The sequence below is a fragment of the Ochotona curzoniae genome, unplaced genomic scaffold, assembly GCF_017591425.1.
Source record: "Ochotona curzoniae isolate NIBS_2020 unplaced genomic scaffold, NIBS_Ocur_1.0 scaffold_3835, whole genome shotgun sequence".
Taxonomy (NCBI): Eukaryota; Metazoa; Chordata; class Mammalia; order Lagomorpha; family Ochotonidae; genus Ochotona; species Ochotona curzoniae.
The window spans coordinates 18,853,567-18,872,008 of NW_024467114.1; the positions used below are offsets into that span (position 1 = coordinate 18,853,567).

The 18,442-nt window shown below is 38.4% G+C and overlaps 1 protein-coding gene, 1 long non-coding RNA gene and 2 gene segments (V, D, J or C); 2 read left to right on the plus strand and 2 right to left on the minus strand.

Annotated features, from left to right (window-relative positions):
- LOC121145719 overlaps positions 1-5,667 on the minus strand; it is a 24,682-nt gene extending 19,015 nt beyond the window's left edge. The window contains exon 1 of the long non-coding RNA XR_005882072.1: positions 5,508-5,667. This is a non-coding gene — a long non-coding RNA (uncharacterized LOC121145719). The remainder of the gene's footprint in view (positions 1-5,507) is intronic.
- The window catches only part of LOC121145714, a 20,193-nt gene extending 2,566 nt beyond the window's left edge, over positions 1-17,627 (plus strand). Inside the window, 4 exon segments of the C gene segment in view lie at positions 7,715-7,778; positions 11,227-11,556; positions 14,616-14,666; positions 17,043-17,627. Coding sequence covers positions 7,715-7,778; positions 11,227-11,556; positions 14,616-14,666; positions 17,043-17,191 — 594 coding nt within the window.
- On the plus strand, positions 3,168-3,727 carry LOC121145717. The segment is given in 2 exon segments: positions 3,168-3,262; positions 3,351-3,727. Coding segments are annotated over 2 exon segments (393 nt in total).
- The window catches only part of STARD3NL (STARD3 N-terminal like), a 47,549-nt gene continuing 34,786 nt past the window's right edge, over positions 5,680-18,442 (minus strand). Inside the window, exons 9-10 of one of the 3 annotated variants that reach the window (XR_005882070.1) lie at positions 13,934-13,998; positions 5,680-5,816 (exon numbers count right to left, since the gene is read on the minus strand). The gene's annotated coding sequence lies outside the window, so the exon portion shown is untranslated. Of the gene's footprint in view, positions 5,817-11,507; positions 11,802-13,904; positions 13,999-18,442 lie in introns of those variants that run through there. The other 2 variants (XR_005882071.1, XM_040964798.1) reach the window with 2 other exon arrangements.

The following is an 18,442-nucleotide window of genomic DNA, read 5'->3' on the forward strand; positions in this document are numbered from 1 at the left end:
TTCCTCACCACCACCACCTCCACCACCTGCTTAAGTTTTATTAGGTGTGTGAATTGAAAAATTAGAGTGTGGTTTGCAAAGCTGAAGTTTACTCAGCTAAATAAACTGAGGGTTTAAATCCGGGAATAACTAACCAGCCATTTAAATCAGCTGTTCCACAAGCCTCAGTTTAACTATAGGTTTTATACTTCTTACAGGTAGGGCACACACATTGAATCAGATTTAAATGTGGCTGTCAACCACCAAGTCAGCATTCATTCTGTTCGGGCTGCAGGTGAATGGAGAGGGAGCTCAGTGCTTAACCTGGGGAAGGGTTACAGGTCATCCCACACTGAGGGTTGTGTTACAGCCTGGCCAGCACCTTCTCCTAGGAGGGTGGGCATTGCACAATCCCACGACACAGTAGCCACTCCATCAGGATCTTTGGGTGGTGGGATTCTGCCTGTGAACGCACTTAGGATTAAGAAGCTGATAATTCATTGTTGCTTGCTGTGTGCCAGATACAGTTCTAAACCCTTTAGGATAGCTCATGTCATCTTTTGACAACACTTTGATGTTGGAAGTTTTCAAGGTGCTCATTGAATGGTAATATGCAAGAGTAAGAATCTGAATTAATATTTACTTTGGCTGGGTTAACTACTTACAAATCCGGGTAACACCTAAGTTTGTTCTCCCCTTAGCCTGCTTCAAGTTTCAAGAAATATAGTGAATGGACCCAGAGCAATGGCTCAATGGCTAAATCCTCACTTGTAAGTGCAAGAATCCAATATGGGCAGATCATGCCTTTGCTCTTCTGCTTCCGACCCAGCTTCCTGCTTTTCTCTTGGGAAAGCAGCAGAGGATGAATGAAAGCTCGGAACCCTGTCCTTGTGAAATACCCAAAACTAATTGCTTAGATTTTGGGCTTTGGGTTGGCTCAGTTCTGGCTATTATGGGCATTTGGCGACTTAAGTAGTAGATGAAAGATCTTTCTGTCTCTCCTTCTCTCTGTAAATTTGATCTGCCTTGCAATTAAAAGAAACAATTTTTTAAAAAGAAGTATATTAATAAGCAACATTCAAATATCCATCAACCAAGAGGCATAACCAGTATAAAATCTGAGCTGATACATTCCCCTACCTCCTTAACACTAATGAGAAAATAGTAACTTCAGTTCTTTAAGAAGACAATGGTTTCTTTATGTATAACAATGAATAATAATGATAGAAATCTGTTCAACAACTGAATTACAAAAATAAATTCATCAAGATGTTTCAGTGAAATACTGTGAGATCCTTTCTCTGTCATCTGCAAGATTTCCCATTGTGTGTCCAGAGGACCACTTCCTCTTTCCGCAGCAGGCATCAGACTTGCTCTGTGATTACCCCAACAATCACTCCTCCCCAGACAGATGCCAGAAGAGTATTACTCCCTCCTTCTGCCAGATGTCATAGTAGTGTGCCTTTGGAATTGTCAGTTGCTTTAGCCAAAGGCCATCATCTCATTCACTCAAAGGACAGAAACAGTGTGAACAATCAAATAGCAACATTTTCACAGAGAAAATGCAAACTTCAGACTCCAAGCTCTGCATTAATAGAGAACAAACACATATCACTTTACTGAACCTCCAAGTTATACAAGTTTGAAGTGTTTCAAAAATTTTTGTCTTTATTCTTCTTTCACATACAAGTACATACTCATAGTAAAACTTGTAACATCCACCACGAAGAAAAAGGAAATATGGCATTTGTTGAATTTCAAAACAACAAAAGCTTCCTCAACAAGATTGTGTATGACCACTAGTATCAACAGAAGCAAGGCCAGCCTCTCACATGGATTCTGTATATTTCCTATGAAGGAATGTCATCAATGAACACAGTGTTCGCCAGGAAAGACACAACAGCCAGGAAACCACAGAATGACCTGTCTTTGAGCCTCAGAATACATCAGGTTGCTGGGGCTGACGCACACTCTATTACTGTGCCTGGTGGGTTATACCACCTCAAGTGCTTCACTGTAACTGAACAATTTGCCTTCTCCCCTACCCCCACCCACATCACTAACACCACTGCAAACACGAACACTCACAGACCTCTTCCTTCTACTTCCCAAAGGAGTCTGCTCTCCAAAGAGTGCTTTTCTTCTGCACTTATGTCCTCAGCAGAAAGACATAAAGGTGGGACCCATGATGCTACTTTCAGTTAGAAAAGTTACTCTCCATTCTTCCTCTCCAGGATACATACTAGATTTAGTAAGTTCCCAGAAGCACTTTTGCTTCCCTATCTGTGCCATGCCTCCTCACAAGGAAGCCATAATACAGTAACAATGTGGTCTGTTAACCTGGAAGGAACGAATGATGAAAAATAAAAAGGATTTGAGTGACATGCTTATACTTGAAATTCTTGCTTACTTACTGACAGCAGGGGAAAGATACATTTGGATGTTTCATTCTGCTTCCCCAGTTTTAAGTGCAGATGTGTAAATCATCCCTTAGGGTTACTAAAAGGTTAGTAAAGCCATATAAGAAAGGTGAACAAATCAGTGTATTCTTTCCCAGTACGACTGAATCACTTCATTGAATAATCTCCACATTGTCCTCCAGACAACAGTAAAGTGCAGCTTTAACTAAAAAACCAACAAGTATGTGTGCAAAGAGTAGAAACTGATGACCCAAAAGGATATTTCTCCAACATCTTGCTCATTTAAAATAAAGCATAATAAAATCACAAATTACAAACCAAGAATCAAGCCAATTGCTAGTCTTTATCTAACCATGAACTTATGGCAAGCTACTAATCTAAAATGTATACACCAATACATCAGTATCTTATTTGTTAGCATGTCCAGTAATGATAGTTTTGTACTCATTTATGATAGGTATGCAAAACTTCTCAGAGCTCTTAAAATATGACCAGAGGCAGAAAAATGTCAAAGGCAAGTGTATCTGAAGCAACACTTCAAGGAAAATTGGAACTGAGTTCTCCCAAGGAGAAGTGAGCATTGACTTGTTTTAAGACTGGTGTTTTGATGAGGTTTCGGGGAGTCGCAGCTCCTTTATGGTAAAGACATATTAACGTAACACTGACATCTCTCTATAAAGGACTTTCATTGGTTTGAAAAAAAAAAAAAACTTCCCCCTTTCCTACTTAACCTGTCTCTGCATATCTAGTGCTGTCACTCCATCTTAGTCCTAGTTCACATTCTCTTGCATGCACTGTCTGTTCCCAGTAATTCCTGGCAATGCTCACCCCATGGGTTTTCCTTGTGTCTTTGGCGTGGGTTTGTACGTTAATTTACTCCTTCTTGGCCTTTCATTTTCTTTGTGCAGTCTCAACTGTGTGGTGCCTCTGATTTCTCTTCTTGCTTTGCAGGTGGAGACACCAACATGAAAATACTCCAAGACCAACTCTCTTTCACCCGAAAATCAGATAGAACAGTGCACATCAGTTGCCAGATCTCCGGAGTAACCTTCAAGAATGTCATTGTGCACTGGTATCAACAAAGAGAAGGGGAGCCCCTGAAACGGATCATTTATGGTTCGGCCAACAATTACAAACAAGACATGCCCAATTCCCGCTTGGAGGCTGGTGACAAGGACAATGGTATCTTTTACCTGATCATCAATAATGTCATCAAATCAGATGAGGGCACATACTACTGTGCCTGCTGGGATCCCACAGTGCCACAGAGTCAGAAGGGACCTGTAAGGAAACCTCAGTGATTCTCCTTCAATGGGCTTCACACTCCTGCAACCACCTCTGAGTCTCCAATGCTCCTGTCACAGGTTCACATGCTTGGAGCAGGGGTGAGGGCTCTTGAGAGTTATTGAAGCCAATGCTTCCCCCTTCAGGGGGGCTCTTGGGACATACTAAGTCAATGCCTTCCCTTTCAAATGAGGAAGCAAGTGGCTTGTCTCATGGTTGTTAACAGAGGGGCGGTCTAACATCTGCATGTCAGAGTCTCAGTTCAGGGTCTTTTCCTGCCCTACTTGTGGTCAAGGTTTTTTCATTTAACAAAACTTCATTTGTTTCTAAAGACAGCGGTGACATCTGTGTCTCTCTGTGTAAGCAATGGCTTAGCTTGAATCAGGCCTGATAAAGGTCTAGAGTTTAATCCCCATGATGCTGAGAAGGGGATATGGATCAGCAAATGCTCCATTGCCTCCACAGTCTTCCCATTCATACTTAGTTCGCTTCATTTGGAGGTTTCCTGTCTGTCCTCAAATTGCCAATAGCTGGCATAGTTTTCTTGGCACATGTAACAAAACCAAATTATTGATTCCAAGCTCACTCCTTCTCCTCCATATCTACTCCACAGATTATTTATTTCCAAAATGTTCATATCTGAGTAAGTGGCTAGTACTTCAAAAAGGTGTTTTTGAAAGACATCATTGAAAGAAAATTTTTATTTTGGTGCAAAAATTAAAATCCATGCATAGTTTTTTCATAATTTGCATCTGTTATGTATTTGATGAAGATTTTTGAAGATCCCTCATACTTTAAAAGGTAAAAATTCTTATGATTCCCACTTTGTAAGAATCAATGTTTTACGTTCCTCTATCCCATTCCCATTTCATGCTTCTCCACCCGTTAGATGCAATTGGTATCATACTTTCTAACACGGATATGGCCTCTAATTTTAATTTTAGTCTACTTGAAAGTGATTTTCTATGATTGTGAAATGGAGAGGTTGCTTTTGGTAACAGATGACCACTATCCTAATGGCAGTGTTTAAATCATTTATCAATTTCCTTCAGTTTGAATATGCCACATAGTATTTCAAATATCCACAAATACTTGCAACATACAAGAATATCTATAGAATATCTGTTTTTTCATCTGTTTCATATTTTTAGGTCAGTGGTTTTGTAATAGGTATTAAAAGTTACTGCCAAATATCTCTTCATTCCTGTTTCAAAAAATCCTTTTTGAATTATCTTTATTCATCTTTAAAGAATTTAATGTCATCTATCTAGCCTGCCTTTAACCCTCATACCTCAGAGCACAACTGTAAATGTCCTATTATTTCTGATTGCAATGTAACTCATTTAAATAAGAATACAGGAGGTATTGGCCTCTTAAGAACAGGTATTTTTCCTTCATGATTATATGTCTCACTATTTATCCAATTTTTCTCATAGGCATTCTAATGTGTTGTTCATGAACTTGTGCATTCTTCATAAACATTTTATATTTCCTCATTAACTTAATAAATGAATTTATAATTCACTGCTTTCTCTCTTGCATTTTAGTGAAGAAACCCTTCATGGTTTTTGACATACAGGAAGCTCTTACAACTTTTAATAATTTTCCTCGTGATCTCAGAATGAGGAAAACCAAAGGATTCAGAGAAGAATGGGCCTCCTTCACACCTGCCTGGGTGCAAGGGGTCACCAACAGTTCCAAGTTACACTAACTCAGAGCCGCATTTTAAAAAATCATTTCCAAATGTGATTTTCATCTACTCCCCTCATCCCCCACCATCTTCTGAGATTGGCTGTGGGCTGCCCCCTGCAGCTCTGCTCTTACCTTTATGACAGAGATCAAGTCTGCTCGCAGGACATAAGCCAGGACAGCGGGCTCTGCAGTGGACACAGAGGTCATCGGGGCCTTTTCTGCTCTGCCCTTCCAACTGGACACCTCATCAGATTTGGAGGAAGCACTCACTGATTCTGGAGATATCTACCTTGTGTTGGTACCTGGGCGATTTCAGCTACTGAAGAGCTTTCTACTTTCAGAAGTACATTCCCAGATTGCTGACAGGCAGGCCCTGTGTGTGAGAACAGAATGTCTTTTCCTTTGATGCACCCTTGAGCAGTTTCAACTTCAGCTAAACATCTGGAAATTGAAAAAAACACAGGCTTTAAATTTGAGTACTTTTCCTGGTAATTTGGAGAAGTAGTCAACTAAGAGTTTGATCCAGCTCTTCTTTCCCTACACTACATTTTTGTATTTATGATTGAACTCTTCCATGATTTCTTTCTCAAGCAGAAGCAGGCCTAGTTATATGGAATTTATTATCAAGCATCATAAAAACATATTCAAGGACTTTCAGAGGAACCCATATGAGATTACCAGGACAATGGTATGAAGAACCTCCACCATGTCATGAAGCCAAGCAGAAGGCTGAGATTTTTTTGTAGAAATTGTCACCATTGTGATGCTGCAGGCTGATCAAGCTGTTTGGAAAGAGAACCAGGCTCATAGTCATTCCTCCTGGTAAGTACCTTGAAAACGTTTTATTGTAGTAAAGAAATACTGATGGAAACTTGATCTCTGTCTCTTTCTGACAGTCTGTTTCTCCAGTAAATAAAAGTAAATATGCATTTTAAAAAATGGAAAAATGTTACAATGACTACACTAAAAACAACCTAAACTGTTTCCAAAATTTATTTGACAAATGGTGAAATGAAGTACACAAATATAGTCAGGTCATTCAGCAAAAGAGTAAGACTGAAAATTCTAAGAAACAGAAGAAAAATCTGTGATTATCTAGCAAGACACACAAATTTTATTCTCAATAGTAAAAGAAAAACAGTTGTATATGAACATTTTAGTGATTGCAAAGAAATATAGTAGAATTTCAGAAATGGATATCTTTTCATGATAGAATTATTGCCCGGCGCGGTGGCACAAGTGGTTAAAGGTCATGATAGAATTATAAAGGGATGTCAGAGCATGTGTCTTTTAGCAGAAAAGTACAGTAAATGATAGGCAACATTTTCAACATCATTTGTTCAGGGAAAGGGGCATTTAAGTAAACCCTTTGTATAACATTATCATTGCCTTAGTGTTGTGGAATTTTAACATCCCATGCCTTGCAGAGTTGGGAAAACCCAACATACATGTCAGGAGGGCACCATTCAGTGATCTAAAGGAGCAGGTGGATGATGGATTTCTTGCCTGTTTCCTGCCACTTCTCTAGCCTTTCTGCTCGAAGGGCCAGAAAGGAGGTCCTACTCAGACTTTGGCATGAGCAGGATACCAGTCAGTTGGAAGCTGACTTTTCTGATAAAAACATGGGCTTCCAGTATACCATTCTGTGGATTGGGAATAAAGCCGTTTGTTTTGGACAATACAAATGCAGCATTTCCATACACTGAGTGCATAATCAGGTGTCTGCAATGCTCGCTGGGATTGCCTTCACAGGGCAGAGAAGACAGGATGCTAGACCTGGTGCTAGAGCCTGTTGGAGACAGAGTGTGTGAAAGACAGGCTTCTGGGATGATGGTTTTGAGAATCCCAGGCACAAAAGAGCCAAGTGGAATGCAAATGCAAGGCAGAGAAACAACTCTTCCTGCTGTATTGCCGTGGAGGCAACTGCAACTCCAAAATACTGGGTCTCTGTAGGAAGAGCAGTTAGGTCCAAGAAGTAAACCTGCCCCATTGGAGCACACAATCAGTTCACACAAATTGCTAATACAACAAGGATGGCAATATAAAGGAACAACTTGTCTTTTGATAACATTGTTAATCAAATTACATTTTCACATCTTGTTTTATTTTGACTTCACCCCAGTGGTGGTAATGATGTTTAATTGACTTATAGCCATATCTCCAATTTGAAAAAAATAAAGCACCACATAAATTGATTTACTCAGCCACACAATTTTCTATGAGCAAAATTAAATGAGGACAAGAACCGAGATCTTTTGATGACCCGGGCCTGTGATCCTATTGCCACAACAGTTTGAAGAAGTCAGGGAGATTTAAACAGTCTGAAGTTTTTCATATAGGTTGAATCACTGTGGGATGCTTATGTAAAGCTCTTCAGTACTGGAACAAGGCTTATTGTCACAGGTAAGTGTCAGAAAAATGCAAATTTTACAATGTCATGGAGCAAAGGCAAGAAATGATTATATTGTAGGCAAAAGGAGGAATGTGATGGGGATTTGATGCAAAAATCTTATGATAGGTTTTGAAGCAATGCTTTGGGGGCTGCTAACTAGCAATGCCTGATTCAATTCCTGGCTATTCTGCTTCCAATTAAGGCTTCTCGCTAATGTCCCTCTAGCAGACAGCAGATGATGGGTTCAAGTGCTTGGATTTCTGTTACCCATATAGGAGAGCCAAAATGAGTTCCTGACCCCTGGCTAGGGCCTGGCCTTCCAGCCCTGGTGGTAGTGAGCTTTTGGGAGAATGAACCAGTAGATGAAAGATTCTGCCTTTCAGATAAAGTGAAAATAAAGTTGTAAGTAGATAAATGCAAATGAAAGAGAACATAGACTATGCTATGTAAATGTTGTTACAAAATTTAGTCTTATATTCCTAAAGACATCCATAATGTGCAGATGTATACTGTGCTCAATGAATTCATTCAAGTGTTTCACTCTGAAACAAAATTTATCATGGCACCTAAGTTTGGGACAGACTCAATGGAGTGGGGACATTGTTGTGTTTGATGGAAAGTTTGCATTTTGCAATCAACAGACATAGAGTTCAGGTTGCACCACTTAGAGCTTGGTGAACTCGTGAGATGATTCTCTGATCTGTTTCCTAAGCTGTACCATGGAATAATATAATGAATTCAGCGGCTCTGAGCTAGAAACAAGCCGGTGTGAATAGAGTGCTTCTCTGATTGTTCAACAATATTAGATGCCAGCAAATATTCTTCTAAGTCAAATATCAAGGGAGAGTTGTATTCACTATGGAGAGTGGTCCTCAGTCAGTAATATAAGCCAAAAATGCAAGAAACGACTCAGCTCTGCTTCTGAGTACTTAGATGGAAGACTACCTCAGCCAATCTAAATTTAAACAAATTTGAAGACATATATTTCTCTTTAGCAGACTTTTTCATTACCTGGCAGGAATTCTATTGTTTTGCCCTGTTTTTTAAATTTTAACATTTTATTTTAATTGTTATTGAAAATAACAATATTTTACTGGTCCCTAAAATTTATGGCTAGTAATTTTAACTTATTGCCTGTGAAGGTTACCTATGTATCAAAAGTTTAAACATACAGAAAATGTTCAAGTAATAAAATGAAAGAAATAAATTTGAAACTTGGCATTGTATTCAAGATTTAAATAAAATATAATGGTGAGCATTATATGCATCATGAATAAAAATTGAGTATAAGCCACTCTGTAAGTACATTTTAAAAATTACGCTTTTAAATTTCACATAATATGGTTATTCAGAATGTAAATACTAACCATATGTAATGACTATACTGTTTAATACTTAATTAACTATTTCACTGAGAAAAGTTAGATTTCAAGTCTCATTTAAAATAGTAGAAGATAAAGAATCTGGCTAATGCAAAGGGACCAAAGGCAATGAATTGTGTGTACCATGGAAGGAATGTCAAGCTCATCGCTGGATTTTTAATGGACTATAATAAGAGATATTCCCAAAGAGAAGCACAGTATCTTAATATACAAAAGTAGATTAGATAATATATTGACTAAAATTATGTAATATACCTTTGAAAAATAATTGTATCTTTCAAAGTATGGTTTTTAAATTTTACACAAGTACATATGTGAGAAACAAACAGTAACTTATTATTATAATGAATATACTATATATAGTAAGAGAAAGATTTATGAAATTAAAATGTCAGTTCCTGAGCTAGTTTTATTTATGGTATGCTCAAGAAATTAACATTAATTACTGACTAGTGAAAATTGGGAACACTGCTACAAAGCTGGAAGTGATTAAAAAAAATTGCTTTCCTTTTCTTTTTTAATGAGAAATCCAGTTCCTCTTTCCTTAAGAAATTGCCTTTTGGACTAGTAATTTCAAACAAGCCTAAGGAGATGATTAGCCAAACTTTGGAGTTTTAAATGGGAATCCAATCAGATATAGCTCTAGTATTTATAATTTCAGTCACTAGATTAAGACCCAATGTACAGCCATCCAGTTAAGATTCCAGATCCGAATGAGATGCCTTGTAAATACATGAGGTATGCTTACATATTTTTCAAGAAACCCTGGAACTATGACTTTTAATACTGCATCAATTACATGTTCCTTGGTTCAGTAGGTTGAGATAAAGGAAACAGTAGAACAGTGTATGTCAAAAGTCACACAGGGTAGACACAGATTGTGGGAGAAGGCTGAGAATCAAAGTACTAAGTTGCTGACAGATATACACATCCCTCATGAATCAGGCAAATGCATGTTACGGCAAATGTGAAATGCACACTACCTGGTTTATTGTCTTTTAAAATCTTGTATTGTTTTCATTTTATTTGGAGATAGAGAGACAGAAGGGCAGACTGAGAGACAGAGAGAGATTTTCCACCCACTGGTTCACTCCCTAAAGCAGCCAGGACTGGGGAACACCTCACCTCAGCAGCCAGGACTGGGGAACACCTCACCCAGGAGTCTGGAACTCAACCTGGGTGCCTTGCTGATTCTCAGCGTGTGCATCAGCAGCAAGCTAGACTGGGAACAGAGCAGCCAGAACTCAAACCAGGCACTGCCAATGGAATGTGGGCATCGCAAGTGGTGACTTCACTGCTAGGCCCAAGGATTCCCTCTTTCCAGGGTATCTTTACCTATGCTTAATCTCCAAATGAAATTTCAAAGTAAAACATATGATTGGTTTTTAGGTCTTGAACAAATCAAAATGTTGGCAACTAAATCATTTGGTAAGAATAACTCAAGAGTATTTCTAATAATAATAATAGAAATTTAAGGGAGATCATTTGCTTTTGAATTCTGAGATCTTAAGTAGAGGTGTGGGATTAAATATTGAATGCTCAAAAACTTGGGAGTGGCTTACATGTGAAAGGGATATTTTTACATAACGCTAGAAACTGACTAGGAGAATACAATGAATTTCAGAACTGTGCAGATGGGAGCCACATTTAAAGATAGAAGGTCAGCTTGAGAGCACAGGTTTCCATTAAATGAGTGACTACATATTGTTAACATTAAAGATGAAAAGCTTCTTCCTGACATTGATTCAATTGGGAAATAAAGTAATAGGGTACCTTCTAGAATCACTTGAGGAGTAGAGTTGCACAGAATTGAAGAAGAGGAAAATGTGAGTCAGGTGGCCAGGGAGAGCAGGGAAGCATCTAAAAGAGACCACAGATCCTCATAGCCAGGGACATCATAAAGTTCCCTGAGCTCTCCTGCCTCGCTAACAGCCACCTTTTGTGGACAAGCCCCAGGGAGGGGCACCAAATCAAAAGCAACTTGTCTTCCTCTTGCTATGTCGAGACAATGCCAAGCCAAGCAATGTTTGTGTTTCTCTAACAGTTCTTCCCAATATTTTATTTCCCTGCCCCACAGATAAGAGTATGGATGGAGACTTCTCCCCCAAGCCCACGATTTTCCTCCCTTCCATTGCTGAAACAACACTGCATAAGGCTGGGACCTATCTCTGTCTTCTTGAGAATTTTTTCCCTGATGCCATCCAGGTGTACTGGAAAGAGAAGAACAGCGATAAGGTGTTGGAATCCCAGCAGGGAAACACCATGAAGATTAAAGACACATACATGAAATTCAGCTGGCTAACTGTGCCTCAGAAGTCATTCAGTAAGGAGCACAGGTGCATTGTCCAACACGAGACTAAAGCAGGAGGGCGTGATCAAGAGATTCTCTTTCCTGCAATACAAAAAGGTATGTGGAAAACCCACTTACAGGGAATGCCCTACCTTATCTTCAAGTTCCAGTGAGAAATAGATGCAAGCCTTTCTTAAATACCCTAATCTCTGATGGTAATATAAATGGCCTGAAATTTTCCCATAGAATTAGAAAGGAACAGGCAGTGGATTACACAATGAAAAAATAGATATTTTATGCAAGCTTTCTTTGCCTTGGTTTCATCATCCAAAGTATCAAGATCACACAATGGTTTTAGAATGCTATGTGAAGGAAATAAGAGTTACATGAGAGCAATTGAGCAATTTAGTTTACCAAAAAAAAGCTAAAAATGTTTACACAGTTGATGATTTGACTTGATAGAGCAAAAGGAACAAGTGTGTGTTTTTCAGGAACATTCTACCAAGAAAACAACTGTTTCAATCTTCTTGTTTAGGATTTTCAAAGAGTTCATGGGAAATATGCTTTAGAAAAATTTTTAATTTGTTTTTTTTTGCGCCAGAATAAATATATCATTAAATTCCATTTAGATAAATGCTTTGAAGATCACTCACACACAAAATTTGACAGCAAACCATAAGTAATTAACTGACAAATAGGCATTCAGATCAAAATGCCATTTACATAACGACTCAATGCATACTACAATAGCCTTGGCTCTAGATTTCGATAGTATCCTTGGGTTTTCAGGTTTCTGCTTTATATACTACTATTAGGTAAATTAATCAATAAAGACTGCCAGAGGTTAATACGTGCAATCACACCTCCATTCCATGATGTTGGTGCTTCTAGCCATTAGTAAATGCAATAAAACAAGCATTTATTGTGCTGTTAGCATCTGCCAGGCCAGAGTAGAAACATGAACAAAAAAAAATTTTGCTGTGTATTAACTCAAAGATGATTTGATAAAGAAAAACAGACATAGTTTGTAATCACTTAGCATCATGCATGATTCAAGGAAGTTGTAGAGGAATCCCTCTGAGCGTCATGAGTCTTGTATCAAGATGAGCAGATAACTTTTGATGTCACGCCACTGAAAGCCGTGGCTTATAACTCACTATGTGCTTACATCTTGAAGACATAACAGTCCAAAGGCCCAGAGTGATCATGAGAAGGGTTCATTTTCTGTTTTCCTCTGTGGTTAAAATGGCCACATTTGGTTGTGCATTGCTCCAATGGGGAGCAGACATAAAACCTAACGTGAAGATTGTTCTATGCACTAGCTCCAAACTCCTAGTGGCTTTTTCTGAAAAAATTTCAAACATGAACAATTTCCTTTTAAAAATATAGCATGGGAGATTGCGTTTGTGGTGTATTTGGTTGGGCAGGAGTCCAAAATCAGTCTGTAAGTTTTAGTCCTACCTCCTCTGCTTGTGATTCGGCTTCTTACTATTGCTCCTGGAAAATCTCTGGATGACAACTCAAGTACCTGAGTTCCTCCTCCCCATGCACAAGACTTGGATGTAGTTCCTGGCTCCTGACTCTGGCTGGCTCAGGCCGATGTGCCCATTTGGGGACTGAAACCTTAGGTGGACATATCTCTGTGTGTGTGTGTGTCCCCAACCCTTTTTTCCTGTCATTTTGTCTTTCAAATATTTTCCAAACATAAATGTAGCGTTATCAATTTTATTCACATATTTATCAAACTAAATTAAGTCAGATTATAAAAACACCTGCAATTTAATTATATTGCTAAAACATTGAAGGGAGAAAACATATCAATTATAGTGCAAATTTACCCATTGTGTTCATGTCTCCAATTTGGTCTTGATTTTTCTAGTGCCCAACAAAAAATAAAATGTGTAGTAAATTCCATGGTAACCAGTAGTCACAGAGGAGAGAACTCCCAGTTTTAGAATGTGTTTCGCTTGGCACTAAATTCTCAAACAAATGCTGTTTGCTTCATTTTTTTGATGAAAGTTTTTAAAATAACAAGGAAATATATATAAATTACAGAATTGTGATCAAATTTGGAAGATAGAATGTGGTATATATGTAGATATTTTATCATAAGGAATTGCACTTTATTCCATTTACCTCAATCAATGCATGCTGTTAGTGATTTTCAGTTACTTTTAACACATAAAGGATTTTGAAAGAAAAAAAAAACCAGAATATTTAAGAGTCACATGTTCATATTAACATTTTCATTCTCACAACTTTACAAAGGTATATATCAAAATATTTTTTTAGAGCATCTAGTCATACAAACATGACTGGGTACACACAACTGCATATCCAACTCATATTTGTATAAATGAGAACATGTCTATTAGAGAAATATGAAATTGAACTCATGTGATTTCTGTTTTCTTCCAATTGTTTTAAGCAATTTTTATCTTTGTATATATGTTTGTTTATTTTTCTTAACATCTTAGATAAATATAATTCTCACCTCAAGGTTTAAAGTGATTGATGATGCTCTATTCCCAGAAAGAATTGCACTAAAATGCAAAGTTCCTGTAAAAATAACAATAAGAGATCCTCAGTTGAAATTATTAAGATGCTAGAAAAGATTTTCTTAATTCCTATGATAATGGTGGATTACATTGTCCCTGTGTAAATTACTTCCATATATTCCCTTCTTTAAAAGATCATTTGTTTTTTATTGCAAAGTCAGATTTTTGCACAGGAGATAAAGATCTCCTGCAGCTGGTTCACTCCCAAAAGGCCACAATGGACAGAGCTGTTCCGAAGCTATGAACTGGGAGCTTCTTCTCTGTCTCCCATGCTGGTGAAGGATTGCAAGGATTCTGGCCATCCACTAAGGATTTCCCAGGCCATAAGCAGGAAGCTGGAAGGGAGGTACAGCAGCTGGAACATTATCCACCCCTATTTGGGATTCCAGTGTGTGCTAGGCAAGGATTTTAGCTACTGAGCTATTGAAGTTTGACCTGGGGTGTGCTAATTTTTTTTTTCAGCTTAGATGAGAAATTTCTTTAAGCCAGAATCCTTTAACTATGAACTGTTTTATAGGTGTATGACGCAACATAGTTGTCCAGGGTGTAAAACTTTTTGCCACTTTTTTTCAGTTTACTTTTTATTTGAACAAACATCATGAAATACTTTCTTTGTAGGAGAAGCAGTTGACAGTGAAAGTAACCCCGATATTGTTGGAGATGAACAACGTAAGTACACATGTCCTTATGTCTTGCTGTGGTATATTTTTTCTCTTTGATAATATGAACCTTTAAACTTCCCTAACCTTAAGGAAGTATTCCTGCTTTGATAAGAGAAAGATACATTTCTTCCTCATGACTCTCAACATTTTCATCTACTAAAAAATCTGAGTTTTATCTACTCAATAACATAAATTCACACTGTTTCTGAAACCAGGTTCATATTTTTAATGACTGCCTCTCCTTCCTGCTGACACATATACCTAAACACACAAATATGGTGGCAGCTGATTCCCGAGCATGCCTGCCTTTCTGCGAGGAGTCGTTCCTAGTTACTGTGAGAATGCTGGTTGGAAAGAAGAAAATGCAGGTTTTGTGAAAGGTTCTTTCATGTCATGCTATGTGTGTATTTTTTCACCTGATCATCCTAAGTTTTTAATTTTCTTTGGTATAAGGAAGAGAAATCAGATGTTGAAGAGATTGAATGACATTTTAAAAGCAACCACTTTCTGTGAGTCAAATGAACCCTGTACTTTGAAGCAGGCACTGTGCTGGGAACTACAGACATGGGAGGACACCCAGCTCATGATGGTTATGCAAATGATCAGGTTCAATGGGATTTGCTTTACACTGTGTGGTGGAATACTTATCCCCAATCTTCCTAACTTTTGAACTTCCCTGCCTTAAGGCAGAAAAACCTGTTGCTATAAAAGAGGAAAACAAGTATCATACATGAACTCACTTGGCAATGACTCTAAATCAGAAAGTACACTGCCATGCTCTTACATATTGCAACAGAGACTTCATTCATTTCTGTGCCTATTGCTTTATATTATTGAAGAAAGCATAGGTGGATCATTAAAAAGACACAGCCTAAGTGCTAGTCTTTCTTGTTGTTATTGTTTTTTGACACAGTTCCATAGGCTCTGGAATTTACCATCACGTTCCTCAAGCCCCTTCCCCTTTCACTGATTTCCCCATTAGTATTAAAATGGGTGGTCCTTCATGAATAGTCGTAAGTCCATCATGCTGCTGTTGAGGTGTTTCCCAACATTGTAGGCATGCACAATGTTGGAGCCTGCATCATCCTACTCTCAGGATATTTTCAGCTGTTTCACTGGGAATACACCTTTTGTCTGGATACAGAGAGACATACTGCACTGTGTCTGCTCATCTGGACATGTCAGTCCACTACAGTACTAGTCATAGCTTTTGCTTACTAAGTATGCTAAACAAACACAAGGCACTGGCTCTCTCCTTTATTTCCGGTATCAGATGAGTTCTAGACCTCCACCACCACATCCGGCAAAAAAGGTAAAACCTTTGGCTTGACCAAGAGCAGGGAGATCCTTTTCACATCAATGGCTAATGATCCTGGAGTTCCAACTCTATGCAGACAGACCACGTGAAAGGCAAATGGACACAGGAAGTGGCCAGGCTTTGTGGCAATGTGAGTAGGCATGGTAGTCCACCACTGTAGTCTTTAATCATCTCATGACATCGTGTCCTTGTTGCACTATTTAAAAGGATTAAGTATCAACACCTAATAACACCACCACTCACTCCCATGAGATGTTTCAGAAAAAGCTTTGTCTTTCAATACCATACAATATACCATACAAGAGAATTTGATTAGCTGCTTTCCTCCATTTTCTATATTACATTTTTGCTAAGAACTGCCACTCACCCGACTGTGAACACTATCAAATTCCCACAGATTGTACCCTTCTTTAGGGCTCACTGTATGTGCAAGGTACCATGGCTCAGATGGCTGCAGATCAACAATTCAACTCTATGCATAACCTGTTCTATCTCCAGGGTGCTTACTTGCACATGGAGATGTAAGAACATATATGAAAATTTATTCTTTACAGTCTAAGCTGCACTCCTCTCTAAATATGTATCAAGGAAAGTATTGCTGTATATTCAGTCTCCTTATTTATAAAATGAGAAGATAAGTAATTCCTTTTTTTTTATTCAATGGCCATCGAAAAAAAATATACGAATCAAGTTTCATACATAGGAACCTCAGGTTTAGGACAGTAGTTATTGAATTTGATCTCTTATTACTTAGGGATATAATCTGCATGAAGAAATGCTGAATTCTAGTTTGTATAAGTAATATTTCCTCTACTGGATTTAGTCATTCAAAATTCAGCTTTGCTTTTTGATATGCGCCGTGTTCTAAGTATATTCAGCAGAGGAGGTTGTGATAAACTTGACTTGCAAGCTGAATTCCACTTTGTCTTGTTTGTCCTGGTGTGGAAGTTGGTATTAAGGGATCTTCAAGGTAGATTGTGAAAAGTAACTATCGGTGACTTCCTCCCCAACAATGTCTTATCCTATTAAAAGAACAAGTCAAACTAATTAAATAACGTCTTCTAGATGTCCTGATGCTGCAGCTCACACAGACGTCTGCGTACTACACGTACCTCCTTCTGCTCGTCAAGAGTGCTGTGTACCTGGCCATCGTCACCTTCTCGATGTTTAGAAGAACAGCCATCTGTGGTGTGCAAAGAGCTCCTAACCAATGATGGTACAAAGAGTTCATCTTTTTATGCTGTTTATTCTCTCTGGCAGTGTCTGTAGAGGATTTAGCTGGGTGTTCTTTCTGAATTTAGGTTATGTAAGCACCCATGTGTATTTTTCTGTTATGTCATCATGGCACAATGGTTTTGCAAAGCAGTGGTCAAGTAAGCCTTCACACTGTGAGACAAGGAATGGCCTAAGGTAGCTGTCACGCTACTCTCTCCAGTGCCCAGCAGCCCCTCCTGCCAACACAGCATGCACAGCCTCGGTGTGGGCAGTGTGCAGCCTTTAGATGTGCCCTTGGCATCCTTTAACTGCAAAACAGCTTGCAAGCCTCCCATGTTACACATCTTGAAGCAGCCTTCCTTGCTATTTGAATTGTCATTTTTTTTTTGCAACAGGCATCTTCAGATAAATAAATTTCAAAAACTCCAAAGTCAACATTTGTCTGTGTGTACATGAATTTGGTAAAATCCACTTGAAAGTCCATGTTAAGACATAGGCTACTTGATTCGGATGAATGATCTGTCTGATGATTTTTTGAATTCTATTGGCTAGGATTTTGTTGAGAATTTTAGCATCAATGTTCATCAGAGAAATAGGTCTGTAGTTTTCCTTCTCTGATGGTTCTCTGTCCGGTTTTGGGATTAAGGTGATGTTGGCTTCATAGAATGAGTTTGGGAGGGTTGCTTCCTCCTCTATTGTTTTGAAGAGCTTGTAGAGGATTGGGGTTAGTTCTGTTCGGAATGTTTTGTAGAATTCTGTAGTGAAGCCGTCTGGGCCTGGGCTTTTTTTCGTTGGGAGATCCTTGATGACTGTTTCAATCTCTACCTCGGTTATGGGTTTATTTAATTCTGCAGTTGCCTCCGGACTGAGTTTTGGTAAGTGGTGGGAGTCCAAGAACTTTTCTATTTCTTGGTGGTCCTCAAATTTGTGGGATACAGTTCTTTGTAGTAATTTCTAATTATTTTCTTAATGATTGCAGTGTCTGTTGTTATGTTGCCTTTTTCATCTTTAATGCTATTAATTCTCACTTTCTCTTGTTTTTTTTTGGTCAATCGGGCCAGTGGAGTGTCTATTTTGTTTATTTTCTCAAAAAACCAACTTTTTGATTTGTTGATTTTATGTATAGTTTTTTTGATTTCTATTTGGTTTATCTCCTCCCTTGTTTTGATGATTTCTTGTTTCCTATTGTGCGTGGGACTCTTCTGCTGCTGCAATAGCACTCCTAGGAATATATCCAAAACACCTGTTTT